At 49.0% G+C, this 16,457-nt stretch overlaps 1 protein-coding gene across 2 annotated transcripts in view; it reads right to left on the bottom strand.

The window, feature by feature from the left end:
• Lmpt (four and a half LIM domains protein limpet) overlaps positions 1–16,457 on the bottom strand; it is a 423,205-nt gene that overhangs the window by 313,392 nt on the left and 93,356 nt on the right. The window contains exon 1 of one of the 2 annotated variants that reach the window (XM_050171202.3): positions 202–2,850. The exons of the other annotated variant lie outside the window; for it this stretch is intronic. Within the exon in view, the coding sequence (XP_050027159.3) occupies positions 202–1,434 (1,233 nt within the window). The 5' untranslated portion in view covers positions 1,435–2,850. Of the gene's footprint in view, positions 1–201; positions 2,851–16,457 lie in introns of those variants that run through there. 2 annotated transcript variants of the gene reach the window in all.

The following is a 16,457-nucleotide window of genomic DNA, read 5'->3' as shown; positions in this document are numbered from 1 at the left end:
TGGCGTATTCTAAGTGAAGCTGACATCGGCCTGCTTTGCGATTGTAAAATCCTGCCGCATCAGTAATAACAGGTTCATTTAAGAGCCTGCTGCAAACACGTTATGTCGCTTCTGCTGGAGCGAAACACCACGCAGGCAAAGGCTTACAACTTTGAAGCCAAATGCGAACCGCGGGCAGGCGAGACAATGAACTTAACCTACCGATCCTCGGCGCCTGTTCCAGGGGAACTTGCCGCAAGACGCTTGCACCCACTGAGCACCGCTGGACAGGGGCACCGAGTAGAGGCAGTCTAGGCAACGCTGGTTCGGAGGTTGCAGCGTACAGGGCCAGTTGAGGCCCTTCTTTGACCCCAAGCCAATCCCCAACGGCTCTTCGGCGTCGCCTTTGCTCCTGACGTCCTGTTCGCAGCACTCCAGGGGTAGCAAACTCGGAGAAAGCTTGCAGTGGCAGCACACGTCCTCGCCCTCGGACCTCGCGGCGCGACCGGAGCGCGCCGACTGCTGCTGCGACGGCTCGGGAAAGCTGGCGTTCTTCGGCGGAGAGTGCTTCGGGACCGGAAGGATCAGCTTGGGCCTGGCTCCTCGCAGAGCATCGACGGAGCTGTCGTCGCTCTCGACTTCGAGCGTGTCGAACGAGGAAGCCCTCCTGGTCCCCTGGAACCCGGCATCCGCGGCGTCCTCACCCCTCCGGGATTCCGCGTCCGAACTAAAGTCGCTGCTGCGGCGGTGCTGGCCGTACTGCCAGAAGTCGGATATCTGCAGACACTCTTCCCGTTCCTTGTACGGCCCTCCTCCTCCTGCCTGGTCGTGCCACTTGAAGCCGCCCGACCAAATGTTGCATGGTGGCGGGGGATCACCGAGAGCGTTCAGCTTGCAGCCAGGCGAAGACGACGCCGAAGCCGAGGAGGGTAGAGCCTTGGGAAAGAGGCCATCGCCGCGGCAATGCTTGCGAGTGCCGCACGAGGACGACACGACCACGCTAGCGTCAGAGAAGGGAGACGAAGACAGGGACGCCGACAGACCGGGAGAGTGGCCCTCGAGGCTGGAGGAACCGGGAGGTGTGGTGGAGCCGGACCACCGAGGGGACGTGGGCGTCGACCACGGAGAGAGACGCGTCGAGTCGAACGAGCTTGCGGGCGAAGAAGGCGAGTCGTCTCGACCTCCGCGGCGCACCACGCCGCTGCCGTGGCGCGGAATCGGCTCCCGGATAGTGAGGAAGGAACGAAGCTCTTCGTCCTCCTCGTCTGAGCTGAGCTGCTGCGGAGACGACGGCGGTAGCCTTTGGGATGACATCTGGGACGTCGGCGCCGCGACTCGGATGGCTGGTCCCGAGAAACGGCTCGCACCTGTGGCGTTGCATTGCGACGACGACATTCTTGGTCGCCGCCAAAAGGACTTCGTGTCGCCACTCGAAGTACTGGCAGCGCGTGACATGATGCGCCTCTCTTGAGCTATCGTTCTGTTTCTTCAATAGAAAGGCCGTACCACTTTAATCACGGATCCAGGTCGTACCGATCTAGACCGTGCAAATGCGCTCGAATGTAGTGGTTATAACTTCATTTAGTATGAAACATGCCGCAATTATATACTATCAGCATGTTAGTTCAGTGCCGAACGACATGTGACAGCAGCACGTTTGCTTCTTGAATCACCAACAAGACGGCACGTACTGCAGAACCACCTAGTATGTATACAGACGCGCAAGTGTACACGGGCACAGAGGGTTCAAAAGCAGGAAGAACGTTGCCAAAGAACTCGGTAAGTAGACGAATGTCAAAACAAGGAGGAATAAACGCAGCACAAGTGCGCGCCACTGAACGTTCGACGCTTGAATACAAGCGCGCGCGCGGTACAAAGGACACCAATCCTCGGCGTACACACTACCGCAAAAAAAGGCGTCAAGGTGACGTCAAACACAATGGACTCGCAGACACCCCAGCACCGACAACTGCCGGCTCAGGTGCAATAAGATGAAGACCGACTTCCAGAGCACAATAGGTGACGCGATGCGCCCGGCGACAGCGGTTGTATCCGTCGTGGAGAATCGGGTAGCTCGCTGCCTTTCCGCACTCTTGTGGGCACGACTGCAGCGGCGCGCAGCATGCGTCGTAGAATCTCAAGAGCCGCAGATGATGCGGACACTACGAAACTGCAAAACGGCGAAAGCTACGGAGCTCGCTGTTTCATACGACAGTGCGTGCTCATTCAAACGATTAGCACCGACGGGTTGCAGCGCATGTGTCACACGCAACAGCACGCAGCGGACACGATCGAGTTCACAGAAATTTCTGACAAACGCGGGAATTGCTCGTTTTGCTCGAAGCGCACAGCGCGATTCCAAGCGCGGGAAATTTAACAAGCCGTGAAAAGAGGGGCACGAAACACCCAAAACAGAAGCTCCGTCCACTGCTTTTCTGAGATTCCAGGTGTTACGGGTGATGCCTCGGAGAAGCAGGGCGTTGTCAGATAAACACCGGCACCCTGAGCGCACGTTTCCCTGCTGCACTCCAAGAAGCACTTTGCACAGCACAACACAGCACGTTCGCGCGCGCGACCAACTCACAAAAGGAGAACTCCGCGGCACGGAACCCCACCGGCAGCAGCCACAGCTCCTAAATGAGCAGACATAAAACGACAACTAAATAACGTAACGACACCGAGGAACCTGGAAGCGTCTCACTGTTCACGGGTGCGGTCACCGCACTGTGTCACCGCAGTGGCGAGGAAGCTTTGCTCGCAGGTGGGCGACGATTCACCGGCAGTACTTCGGCATCAACGGCGACGAAGCCGACGGCGACGACCACATCTGATCGGACGCAACTGCCACGCGCGGGCCAACAAACCGATATGACCGTCGACGTCGTTGGGAAGGAAGCCACCACATCGACGGCAGGGCCTCGCTTCCAAGAGAGGGGGGACGAGTGAGGGAGTGGCACGAGCGAGAGAAAGGGAACGAACAGATGCGCTTGCACGCCCTGATGCTGCTGCCTCGAACGGGAGGAAGAACGAAAGATGAAGCGGCGCTGTGCGGTGAAGGGAGAGAAAAAGAAATGTGGCGCACAGCACTACCGGACAGTAGAGGCGAATCAAACAACAAAGAAAACGTACACAAAAGTTGAAAGTAAAAGAGTGGCGGCGGGTAGAGTGCTCTGTGGGCACCCTGCAGTGCGGACGGGCCGCGCCGCACCAGTCGTGCAAACAGTAGCAAGAAAAAGGATGAAAACGCGCATAGAGGCAGCGGGCTGGATTCCGGATCGGCAAGGTGGTTGCGAAGGAGGGAGAGGAGGGAGTCGCGCCGCCGCGCGTGTTCGCGTGCGAGCGTGCGCGCCGGGGCCGATGGGACGCAGTTTTTTGTTCGCGTCTGGTTCGACGCGCGGCCAGCGGCGCTCAGCTTCGTGCGATGATGTAGAGATGGAGCCAGCCTCCCGGACGGTTCTGCACCGCCGCCGTGCGAAGTTCCCGCCGCAAAATCTTGACCGGCGCGCTCGTGTGGTGCCGGGGCCCGTGTTTACCATATTAAGACAGGTTTACGCTAACCCCTTTCCCTCACATCCTGCCCCATCGTGTTAGACCACAATATCACGTCATTAGAGTATTTCCGGATAAAGTGATACTCTCGCATATACAGTAGCCGAGCATGCGAGTCCTGGTTCCGTAAGTTTGCCCAGTAAGAAAACTCAGATATATGCAACTTTCTGTGGCTATGAAGGGAAAGCTACACAAGCAAAGCGCGCACAAGTGGGAGCGCTTCTGAAATGAGTCCCGCGTTTTAATCCAGCTTCGTTTAGACTGGAGAAGAGAAACCCTAAGCGCCTTATTAGCAACACTTAAATACGACAGAACGCACCACTGAGTGTAAAGGTTGGTTTTTTTTTTTTTTTTGCGGCTTTTCCATTTCGCGTCTCGGCAAATGCGAAACTGTCGCACGTGGAAGCTGCGTCGATTCGGTGTCTGTTCCGAGCACTGCCAAACGCTGCCGAACTACTTGGCGCGGTAACACATGTGCAGCGGCCACACACCCAGAATGTCCACGCACAATGTCCGCGAGTATAGCAGCTATGGCAAACTTTCGTGGCCCTTCTTGACTGCTCTTTTCGGCTGCGCAGCAGCCTCTCATATCGGCCTCTGAGCAATGTTCCGAACTTTGAGTCCCAGGTGCCATCACGTGCGAATATACATAGTATGCACGTGACGTCACATCCGCTGCTGTCGTCTGCTTCCGTTACCTTCCGCCATCTTGGGCAATCTTATGAACAGGCGCTCGCTTAGGCCTATAGGTTCCCCAACATGGCGCCGCCGTAAACCGGAAGTCGCGGAATATCCTTGAATGATGTACGTGCATACTATGTATATGCGTCTGTTTTCTGACGACACTCGTTTTTAGTAGACATCGTTGTTCAGTTTACCGTTGGGTCAGTCGGAGTCCTCATGAATGTTATTCGTCCAGTGCTACAGTTTTTAAAGACTGTAGGCAGTCGTTCCACGTCTCGCATCTCATACTCGACAGCGAACAACCTCCTCGGACATACGATGGAAGCACTGTGTGTGGACCTACAAAAATATCCAAAAGACAAGAGACGCCTGCAGGACTGACTGCAAGACACAAAGAAATTGCATTATTCAGTTATCCCGACGGCTATGGTGTGTGATCCTCGAACGGTCAAAATTTCTGCCAGGTTTTGTTTCTGGTATACTACCACGTGCAGTGAGACGTCGGTTGGAACTTCGAATATTAGGCAAAAAATCTAAGGCTGGTGATCGCTGCTTCTTGAATCATATTTCGGTGTCCCTGCTGGTATTCTTCAGTTGGCGTTTAAAAATTGAGAATACAGTGACAGCCAGTGGTGTTATGTGCCGATTCATGACATCGTTGCGCAGAAGAGTCGTGCATACCTGTGCAGAGTTCAGGGTTGGGCGATCGCTTACTTCTCTCCAGCAGTAATAAGTCCAGCACAGCATGTCTAGTGGCCCATTATTTCTTTTTTATTGCATAATGTCATAGAGGAGGTGACGCCAGCTTGTCCTCTTCGCGCAGCAAACAAAATTAAATCCCAGAAGTGCCCAAGAACGCACGATACGGTCAAACAGCACGAACCCTTGCAAAGTTCTGCTCACTAGTGCAGGCTGCCACAGAAGATAGTACACGAACACGCACTAATGCGTACAAACATGCATAAGCGAGCCCACTTTCACAAATAAATAAAGGTACTCGAAGTCCGCGAAGACAAACAGTTTGCAGTTTTGCAGAGGAGTGGGTCGTGATTACACAGCACACGGCATACCTGCACAACATCGCATAACTAAGCTAGACTTTCATATAACGTACTTCTCTGTCCTCGCCACGTATTTCTATTTTTTCGCTGCTTTTCAAATATTCATTCCAACTGGCACAGCGCTGCTGCGACGCACTGTTCTTGCCGGGTGAAAAGCTCGTCCGGATTTACTGAATCCCCGCATTCGCAAATCCGCGTTCACGGTTGCCACGAAACTCCAAATGCTTGGCCAAACAATGATATACATCCACCGTGCAACCCGCGCAGTTTTACTGTGCCACGGCCTTGCAGCCCCAATCAGCGAGCGAAAGCCTTTCTGTTTATTATTTTTCTTAAGGCGCAGTCGAAATTAATTGTAAGTTCTTAATGCGTGCGAGCGAGCACTGTTTTAATGTACCCGACAGCGCAATCTCTTCGGTGAAACTACCTTGCTGTTTTATCAAACAGACTGGAAATGAGCAAAAACACAAATCCGCCTATATGCTGTTTAGCCCTCGCAACAGTCAGGACATTATGCCGTCCTTCTATACTACATGTAATCTATAAAACCGCACCTAAATTCATGTAAAAAAAATACCACAGACCGCCGTGGTGGCGCACAGTGGCTTGGGTGTTGTGCTGCTAAGCTCGAGGGCAAGGGATTGAATCCCGGCCGCGGCGGCCGCATTTCGACGAGGGCGAAATGCAAAAATACTCGCGTGCCGTGAAGTGGGTGCACGTTAAAGAATCCTCGGTGATCATATTTAACCCGGAATCCCCCGCTACGGCGTGCCTCATAGTAGCATTGCGGTTTTGGCACGTAATGCCCCAGAATAATAAAATAAAAAGAAAGAAGACCAGAAGGCAGACCTGCGCTCCCTTGCATATTGACAACCCAATTTCCAGCGATGCTATTTCTTTGGAGCAGTCCTATTAATGTCGCCCGTTATAGAACCCCAACTTTAAAACAGTGCTCCCATATCACCCGCGACACGGTCCCCATTTCCAGGTAATTGTAACCAAAGTTACAAAGTTCGTTCTCCAAGCACACCAGAAAAACGCCTTTGTAGCGTTTTTGAGTTGTTAAGTAAATAGTTTACTACAAAGGGTGTAATTGACGTAAGCACCTTAAAATTTGCGTGTAGATTGTACATAACGTGCCCGCTATTTCAAACAAATATACAGTCGGTGGCACTGCCAGTTCTTTGAGCGCAGCGGTCAAACATCCCATAGAATGTTTACGCGTGTACGCGCTTCATATAACGCCTGCAAATATGGAGAAAATGAAAACTCAGTAATTATCTGCGAATCCCTTTCATATATAAAAGAACAAGCCTATCGACTGATTTCATTGTTGGTGCAGCACCGCTATGGATAGGCAACGCATAGTTAGGGCTCCCGAGGAGCAGCGTGAACACCAGGAGCGGCAAAGTGAAAAAGAAACGGCAACATGACCAGCGCAGCGTGCTGTCAAATTTGCATTTGCTCTTATTACTACCATTAATCTAAAGCGATGAATCATTGCATAGCCCACTCAGCAGCTGTAGTGGCGGTTTTCAACAGCTTCGCTGGACTTTCTGTTTCGCAGGGCCGGGACTGCGAGTCAACTTTTTTTCGTAACTTCCTGCGGTGTAGTCTGTTAATTATCAGTTTTATTGCAGACGCCTTTTCTGTATAGTGGTAGCGAACTGTACCTATATCGATAAGGCTATGGTCACTCTAACACCGAAGCAGTGCTTACCCGCCTATTACGACCGTCGTCAATGTGGCCTGTAAGAAGTAAAGAGCGTTATCTCCTTTAATACGGATTCTGATTACTTGAGTTAGGCTGAAGTCTAGCGTAATTTCGAGCGATTCTTTGAACTCGTTTGGTGATAACCAGTTTGGTGCACATAACAGGGAGCAGTTGATGTTGGAAAAAATTAAAATCACCGGAAGCAAAAGAAATGTGAGCCCGTCAGGATACCTTGGTGTTTTCTCGAGTGCTGAAAAACATATGCGCGAAAGGGCGGTTAATTATCGGGTGGCCTGTAACAGGTACCAAGAATGAAATCACGGAGTGACAGTAAATACAAACCCACAATAGCTCCAAGTTCGTGTCGTGACATATTAGTGGCGATGCAAACACAGTTTTAGCAGCTATAAGGGTGCTACTATACCTCTCATCTATAGGGGATGGTGACGATATAGCGCGAAATTTAGGTTTCGGGAAAATAACGAAATCCCCTTTGTCCTCCGTTAGCCAGGTTTCTGTGATGAGTACACGATATCGGTGTTTTCGGGTGATCGCGTTTGGGCATAACAGTGCAGATGTTAGTGAAAGCAATATTGAGGGTTATAGCGATGAGTACCATGAGTTATATGTAGAGGTAACGGTATTGTTATTTGTACGGCGTCATTTTGCCACTGCTGTCTGCGGTCAAAAACTAGGGTGCACGGGGGGCAATGCTGAAAGAAAACTGCGGTGTTCCTGGAGGCATTTCCGAGTGTACTGAAACATTTTTTTTTTTTTTCATGCTGGTCGACGCTGTATCGAAGAAATAAACCTTCTCGCCAACGTAAACTTTATTGAGCGCGAGTTTAGCAACCCATTTCTGAGGCTTAGATTGGATTATGAGGTTTTACGTGCCAAAACCACCATCTTATTATGAGGTACGTCATAGTGAGGGACTCCGGAAATTCGGACCACCTGTGGTTCTTTAACATGCATCGAAACGTAAGCACACGGATGTTTTCGCCCCCATCGAAATGCGGCCGCCGTGGCTGGGATTCGATCCCGCGACCTCGTGTTCAGCAGCCCAACAACATAGCCAGTAATCAACCAAGGCGTGGGTATTTGAGGCTTGATTAACTGCCACAACCCTAAGCACTCATGGCGCATGGCAGTTGTGAAATTTTCTCTGATTGCGCAATACGTTTCCTTAACATTTTCGCCGCATACTGCTTTCTTCTTTTTGTAGACTAGTTTAATCATATCATTATCAGCACTTTGAAAAGACAGCATCCCAATGCTTTTCGTTTGTGCGGCTTATTTCTTTTTTATCCACCCATTTCTTTCCTGGAGCAAATTTTCCGATACCATGTGCGCGTTCAATATTGGTCATATCAAGCTGCATTCCGAAGTTATTTAACTACATCGCCACCACTTCCTGCGCCGAATCTTTCAACGTTTCATGCTCTGTGTCGTCGAGATTTGTTCTTGTGCCTTCTGCCATTACTGTCGACGCTTGATGTTTGAAGGGCTGCAATGTCGTGCTACGGTCGAAATTATAGGCCTGTTGTGCCATCTCAAGCGTGGCTAGGCGATCACCTATCGCCGTCAACTGTTTGTCATGTATGACATAATAGGTAGTGTTTCTTTCTTTTAGTTCTAAGCGGATGACCTTGTAGTTTTCCTCTAGTCGTTTTACGTTGTTGCAGGTAGTGACTAACTCTGGTGAGTAGGAAGGACTCCGGCACAGCTCAGCGTCACCAGAGAGCATTCAATAACAGCTGAGACAACAAGTCAAGTTAAATCACCGTTGCGCTTCAGATCTGCTGGTTCATGGCTCTGTTCTGTAAAAAATTTTAAAAACTAAACTGTTAGGTTTATTGTGCCAAAACCACAATCTGATTATGAGGCACACCGTAGTGGAGGACTCCGGATTAATTTTGACCCCCTGGGATTCTTTAACTTGGGTCCAGTGCACGATACACAGGTGTTCTTTTCATTTTGCTTCCATGGAAATGCGGCCACCGCGGCCAGGATTTGAACCCGCGATCTGGTGCTTAGCAGCGTAACGCCAAAACCACTAAGCTAAGGGACTCTATAAGATTACGCAAAGGAACCACACAGGCTACTTAAATATCTCTACTGCAACAAACATAAGCCTTCAAGTGCATCGTTGCTTTAAGAAAACGATTTAGAAACGTTCTGCTATTCACTTACATTGGCAATCATCTACGATGGATTCTGCATAGGTGTTTAACCTTGATCATTTCTTCTTGTATCTTGTCTAAGATTAAAGAGAATTTGTTACTCCGGCGCGTTTCCCATCCTCCCTATTTCTTCGATCGTTTGCTTTCCTTCTTGGCTATTCTTTCCACGTTTCTTTCCCACCTTACCCTTCATACAGTGTAGGATAGCAAATCGGAAGCTTGCCTTCCAGTTAACCTCGATGCATTTCCCACCTCATTTCTCTGTCTTGTTAGCCTAAGATATGTAAGAGTGTTCACGCAACCACACAAGCACTTACGAGCGCTGGCACTGCAGCTGCTTCTCTGCTTCTCGAACCTAAATCACGCGTCGACACGCTCTATTGTGCACTTTACTCTTTCACACTTCGCTGAAAGAAAAAGACAAACCGTGCATGCCGGAAGGGAGGGCACGGAAAGAGCACAGGACTCACGGCAAAACAATTCAATCATGCACTGGTTTAAACTTCCAGCAAAATAGTTCATACGAAAATGAAATTATGTGAAAGAGAGAGATAATATGAGGGCGGGCTTCGAGTAATTCAGGATGCGTCGATCCGGGTAACCACTGCGTGGCATCATAAATGTTTCCCAACATCCACAAAAAGGTGGCTAATCCTTCACATTCTGTCAGGGAAAGAAAAAAATTGGCTAAGTGAGGCTAGAGGGCTGCAGTAAAGTATCAACGACTAAACGGAAGGAACAGGGAGCACGATAAATAAAGGAGAGAAGGGTGTGCGCGTGTGTGTGTGTGGGGGGGAGGAGTTGAGTGCGAGAAGGGTGTGGTGGTTCGATCATAAAGTGCATCGAGCGAGGCGGAAGGGATGCAGTGGAAAGCGAGAAAAAGAAAATGTATGAGCAAAAGGTTTAAAGTGGTTCGCAGTGGCAGCACGGCAGAATGTCAAGCGTATCGAACGAGCGTCGCTAGCTCCTCGAGCTTCTCTGCCTTCAAGGCAGCGAGCCAATTGCCCGCGACCGGTCACCGCTTCCTCTGCGGCACTGCGGGTTATCGATAAACGCGCCTTCGGTGTCGCGGGAAAAGGGGAGGAGGGCTATCACGGAGAATCTCGCGTTGTTTTTCGCAGCCCGTTATACCTCCTAACAAGAGGCTGTCTCGCGGCCGTCGAGCCGGGAAGGTGGGCGAAGTCATCGCAACTTTAATGACGCCAATTGGCCATCGGAGCAGGCAGAGCAAGAGACGGGGATGCGATCGATGGCGTGCATGCCAGCTGTGCGCTTCCGTCTTTCGGAATAATGACTCTCTCCTAACGCAGCGGTGTCGCCAAGAAAAAAAAAAGCAAGGACGAGCGGGTACCAGCCGAGAACGGTTTGAAGCCGCTGCGGTGGAGGTGGCACAGCATCAACAACAGAAGCGGTTGATCTGGTTGCGGCTATACACGTGCGCTCTCCTCTACAGACGCTAAGAAGGACGGAAGAGAGTGAGCGGCATAGCGGAGGAAATTAACGTCGTTGACTGATCGGCCGGAGGTCGAGCGCTCGGCGTCCACTTACTACGCCAAAAACCGGAACGCCCTTCAATGTGCGGTAGAGGTGGTGTTCGTGAGAAGTAATAACACCGGCCCTTCAGCTGCGAAAACTAGTGGAAAATCAAGACGACATCGCCAAGCGGTCTATGATCCCCATTCAGCGAACTTCCGGTGTACGGGCATGCGTCTTGTTAAGCACCAGTGCCAAGGACGTTTTCGGTGCAGTTACGGTATATCTCTGCCCTGATCCCATGCAAAGTTCTTATCAGCGAAACTCATTTTAGCTTTGTAGGCATCATGTGCTTAAATTTGACTCATAAGTGAGTAGCGACAATAAATATGTTGACACAATATATCCTTGCAGAATAATGCCGTAAACGCTCTTGATAACGAAGTCAGCGGGACAATGAATGTACTGCATCGTAAGCGGTTGTTTGTTAAGAACCGAGAGGCCCTAAAACGAGCAGTGGAATTAGGGTAGGTAAGCACTAAGAGCGCAGAAGATTGTACAACGTATATTGAAACCAAGCCGCCCTCAATAGTAGTCGCATTACAGCACAGCATCATCGAAAGCATTCATTTCTTTCTTTCATTTTAATGGAAATAAACAAGTGTAGCCACCCAATAATGGTGACGGCTACTTTTTTTTTCGGTCAATAGAAACAACAATACGAAATACATTGTAAGATAAGGAACGGCGTCAAATTACCCACTCTCTAGCAGTACATTTCATAAAGCTTTTGTACACCTCATGCGGCCCTCGTTTCCGCCATTGCGTCCGTCCGTCCGTCACTTAACATGATCGCTTTCAACATAGGGCTCGCAGCAGCGAGCGCATTGACCTTCGTGCTGCCTATCGTTTAAAGGGACTGACAACTGCCCAGAATGTGTTGCGAGACGTTGATGGAAATGAAATGAGCATGACTTATAGTGATAGAATCCAGCATGCTGTTGGCGATTTAAGCAGTAATTATAATTTTAAATTGGCAAAAAAATGTAAAGAACTAGTAAGTGGCGAGACCTGGCGGTGAAATCTTGGTGCTTCGGATGTATTCTATGAGATTATGCACGTAAGTCGACTGCTATTAAATACACCATAATTATTGCTTAAAGGTGCAGTTGGAAAATTATTAGGCACTCGCGCAATAGTCTATGCTTAGGAAATCGAAAACTCACGCGTGGCTATGACAACACGCTGAACTCCGTATCGCGTGTAAAGGCGTCGCTTCGTTTTGGATCCGATTAATTTCGTTTTTACTGGTTAAATACCAAAGCAGTCAGTGAGGAAACCACGAAAACACGTAGTTATTATCGCAGAAATCGTTTAACCGTTCGGAAAGCATGTATCGCAGGAACATCGACTTGATCAACAAAATTATGCTTTGTTACAGGACGGCCAGGCTTGTTGTCTGCCTCCCACTAATGCCGGAGTATAACCGCTATCGCGCTCACCTCTCACCGTTTTCAGCGTGATTCTAGTGAATGAGTGCATTGACACTGAAGATAGGAAAATTCTGATAACAAATGTTCCACGGTGTTTTCCGCGTTAGCACTTCGTCATTAAACATTCTGACCGGTAAGCTTTCCATTACACTAAAGAAATGGCTAACATGAAATCTGCTTGTCAGTGTCTTTAAACGCGAACTATGCGGAGAAGAAACACAGCGCGCACGAAGCTATCAGCACTCGCGGCACTGTGTCCAAATCGCAGATTGCTTTCAAGATAGGGGCCCACCCACGGGGTCGTGCGGGCCCCTATCTGACCAACTGACCCGTGACCACCTGTACCGGAATACAGTTGGTCATGGTTGATAATGGTTCGACACGGACGGATATGCCGCGATTAAGAGCCATAACGGCTTATAATGATCGGAACGTTATCAGCGCGCCTGGCGCCGCCACCTGCAGCAGTTTTCTTGCCTCATCAATTTACCTTGCGCCGCCGTCCGCAGCAGCTCATGTCGCCACAGCGCTGTCGCTTATACTGGTCGGATGAAGTTTCATAACATTGATAACGACGCCGGCATGCGTGGAGGAGAGCAAGTGGCACAATGCTTACGCACAGTTAGACAACTCCCCAGGGAGTTTCTGCGCGATTTTTTTCCCTTGCTCTTTTCGTTGCCTAGCGCACTTCCAGTGGCGGTATTGCGCGTTGCATTGACCGATTTACCAAAATCGCCTGCCATGATCGGTGTCATTGCAGGCAGTGCGTCTTACGTAGAGGCGTTTGTGTGTGCGACCTCGACACTCGACCACGACGCACCATTTCCTCGAAAAGGAGAGGGCCTGGGCATTTCTTCGAAGTTTCAGTATTTTGCCGTGGGAGGCGTTTGATACTTTGCGGACACGATTGGCACCGCGTGATCGACGTGCCGTGCTTGAATGTTTGCAATGTTGGAACGTGGTGAGGGTTCCTTAAGAGAGACGTCTGAATTCTACCTACTGTATGAAGCATAATTTTAATGTAGGGCTTAGTTTTTTTTTTTTTTTTTTATACAACCGAAAATCTGAAACTTAAAAAAGAACTGTTGCACTAATTAAAATACAAATCAGTAACTCTGGAGCGAAACAATATATCGCAGTTCTGTAAGATGCATCCGTCAGAAAATCTTAATTGTACGAATCAGATATTAATTTTCCAGTTTACGTGGAACCGTTTTCCAAAACAACTGCTCCCATATTAATTCTCGTCTTTCGGAGGTCTTTATAACAAATCAGTTTTGTGCGCTTTGGATGTCGCAATAGGTGCACTTTACAGAATTTTGATATCGTTTTTTATTGCCGAGTAACCATGTTGCAAACTTGATGCTTTCTTTATTTTTGGTTTTCAACAATTCACGGTATAAGTGGGGTCATCGGGGTCATCGATGATTTTACAAATTATGGGGTTTTACGTGCCAAAACCACTTTCTGATTATGAGGCACGCCGTAGTGGAGGACTCCGGAAATTTCCACCACCTGGGGTTCTTTAACGTGCACCTAAATCTAAGTACATGGGTGTTTTCGCATTTCGCCCCCATCGAAATGCGGCCGCCGTAGCCGGGATTCGATCCCGCGACCTCGTGCTCAGCAGCCTAACACCATAGCCACTAAGCAACCGCGGCGGGTTCATCGATGATAAACGGGGTCATCGGGCGGAGTCGGGGGAAAAAAGTACAATCATGTCGCAGTTTTCTTTTTGCTGGACCCAGCTAATTGCGTAGGTGCCACTCTATCCGTGGTGCCTGTCTGAAATTCGTTGCAAAAGGTATAATCATCACAAGCGTTATACCAGAAGGGCCATAAATGGTTTACCATACTGAAGAAAAAAAATGAGATGAACATAATCGATTCAGCGAAAACTACCAGAGAACTAATTTTCTTCTCTATCATCGCCAAGCAGCTAATGCTGTTTGGCAGTCATTTTATCCGACGCAGCCATCCGAACGCCAGCCAGAAGATGTCTTATCGTCCGGTATTTATACCAAAGTGGATAAAAATAAAGTTTATTACGTTCAAGCTTAGTAAAGTAAATTTAGCGAATACTGCCACAAGGCTACGTTTTTTTTTTTTTCTTGCCGACTTCCTAAAGCACCTAATGCTGTTTGGGTGTCACTTTATCCGACGCCACCTCCCAAACGCCCTCTCAAAAGGCTTTGAAGGACACCTCATTATGTCAGTTACTCATACATAATGAAGAAAACAAAAAATCCACTGGATTCGGTGGAAACTACCACTAAGGTCGTTGTTCTTTTCTATTTTCTTTCTTCTTTTTCTTTTTTGTACTTCGCTTCAAGCAGCTCACGCTGGTTGGTTTTCGCTTTATTTTCGTGAGTGGCATTCTGGAATTTTTGGGCTGTATCTCTTATGCTTTTGAAAACTTTATCTAAAAATTATTTTTTTTTTATTATTGAGCGTTCTACCTACTTAGGCAGTCTTTGTGGACAGGGCAGATTCATATCGCGTGTTGTTTCTTTTTCTTTAAGTGAGGAAGAGAGCTCTTTATTGAAACGCAGGGATACCTGTCGGCGCGTGTGAAATCGCCTACATGCCCCTCGGCATGAGGGAGAGCGAAAGGTATGTTACATTCAAGATGAGGGCGACGTGATAGCATTTCCTAGAACCTGCAGACCAAGCTAACATCCTGAAGATAAGCAAACAACAAACCGTTTCCGAGAAGGACAAGGAATAGAACTAATTTTTTTTTTATGAAAACCAACCGGGAAAAAAGTTAGCCAGGTGCCGCTGACGCTGAAAAGCACATTAGCTGTTACCGTTAGTGCTCTTTGTGCGCACACTCTCAGGGGTTAATTCCACTGTCCTGAAGCCCTGAAACTGAAAAGCTTGGCTACGTCGACACGCCAAACTTTGCGTTGCTAAATTGGAGCTTCACTTGGACCGGCACGCTCACATTCCGCGCGCTGCTTCCGGGCAGCAACCTACGCTTCTGCGTAGTACACTCGAAACACAGCTGCGCATGCGCAGGCGCGCGTGCGAACGCGCACTAGGAAAAACACGCGTCTGTGCGGGTCCGCCTCACTAAGCTTCACCGATCGAAACTTGGCAGGATAGAGAGGCACTAACAAACGTGGGCATTGCGTCGAAGTCATAATGCGGAGCTCGAACCGGCTCGCGCTTTTCGGTCAGGTTCTGCGTGGACTGCTGATACTGCAAGCGGCACTATCGACTATTTTCAACCTGCCACAATCATCTCCCGTTGCTGCCGTGAACGAAGAAGACTTTGGATCCGTGCTGCATGAAACTCTAAGATCTTACCTTCGCAAGGCAACGCTTCCATCAACGGAACTGCCAGGGACGTTTTCGTGGCCACCCAATGCCAACGCTGCGAAGTACGGCGTCGCCGGAGTACTTGATAGTGGGCGTGGCAGCGTCATTCTGTTGAAGTACTCGAACCCGTTCCTGTTTTTCGCTCATGTCTTTCTTGGTTTGCTGCTATTACCAGTGAGACTTTTACTTTTTTTCCTCGTTCCGTTGTAATCGCGTTTGGTTAGGGTCGTGCAGCGAGAACAGTTTCCGCCGGTGTTGGGTGACTACGATCATGACGTCCACCGAAGCGCAGCGCTGTCATCGCTGGAACCGCCGAGAGCGTTGCCATTGGCATTCAAAGCGAGAACTAGAAAGCAGTGCTTCGCCAGAATCTTCCACGGTGGGTATGACCGCGACATCGTAGCCGATTTATTTTTGTCGCGAGTTCTGGAACAAATAGCGGTCCAAACAAACCACGAGAGAAGTCACTGAGAAGAGCGCTAGCACAGTGCCACAATGTGCTAGGTGAACTAATAATAAAACAAAGTGGCCTTCAAGAAAAAATATATTTTAATTGTTTTCAACTAAAATACTGCAAATATAACCTGTAAATCAGTTTACTGTTACCCTGAAGAAAAGAAAATGAAATAAAAAAATGCCAATGAATACTTTATGATCGCCACTGTACTCGTTTCTTCTGAAGCTATATAAGGTACATATTCAAGCCCATGCATAGATTTTGTGTAGGGGAGAATGCCGTCAACATGGCGGGCGTCACTTTTGGACACAGAAGGGTGTGACTGAGGACTGCCTTTTTTCTCGTCACTATGGACGCCGCTGCATCCGATGTGCTGTGCCCCGCTGTGATAATGAACGCGGTGCTCTACACAAACAAGTACTGCGGAGTTGTCAACTCTACGGGGTGTTTGTAAGCCGTTCGTAGCACAAAAGAGGTACAAACTATTAAAGGCTAAACGTTTTCGAACTATTAAATAATGTGCTGCAATCGTGTGTGGAC

This window comes from Dermacentor andersoni, chromosome 6, assembly GCF_023375885.2.
Source record: "Dermacentor andersoni chromosome 6, qqDerAnde1_hic_scaffold, whole genome shotgun sequence".
Taxonomy (NCBI): domain Eukaryota; kingdom Metazoa; phylum Arthropoda; class Arachnida; order Ixodida; family Ixodidae; genus Dermacentor; species Dermacentor andersoni.
The sequence above is the reverse complement of the archived record's forward strand: the minus strand, read 5'-3'. Positions and strand labels throughout refer to the sequence as shown.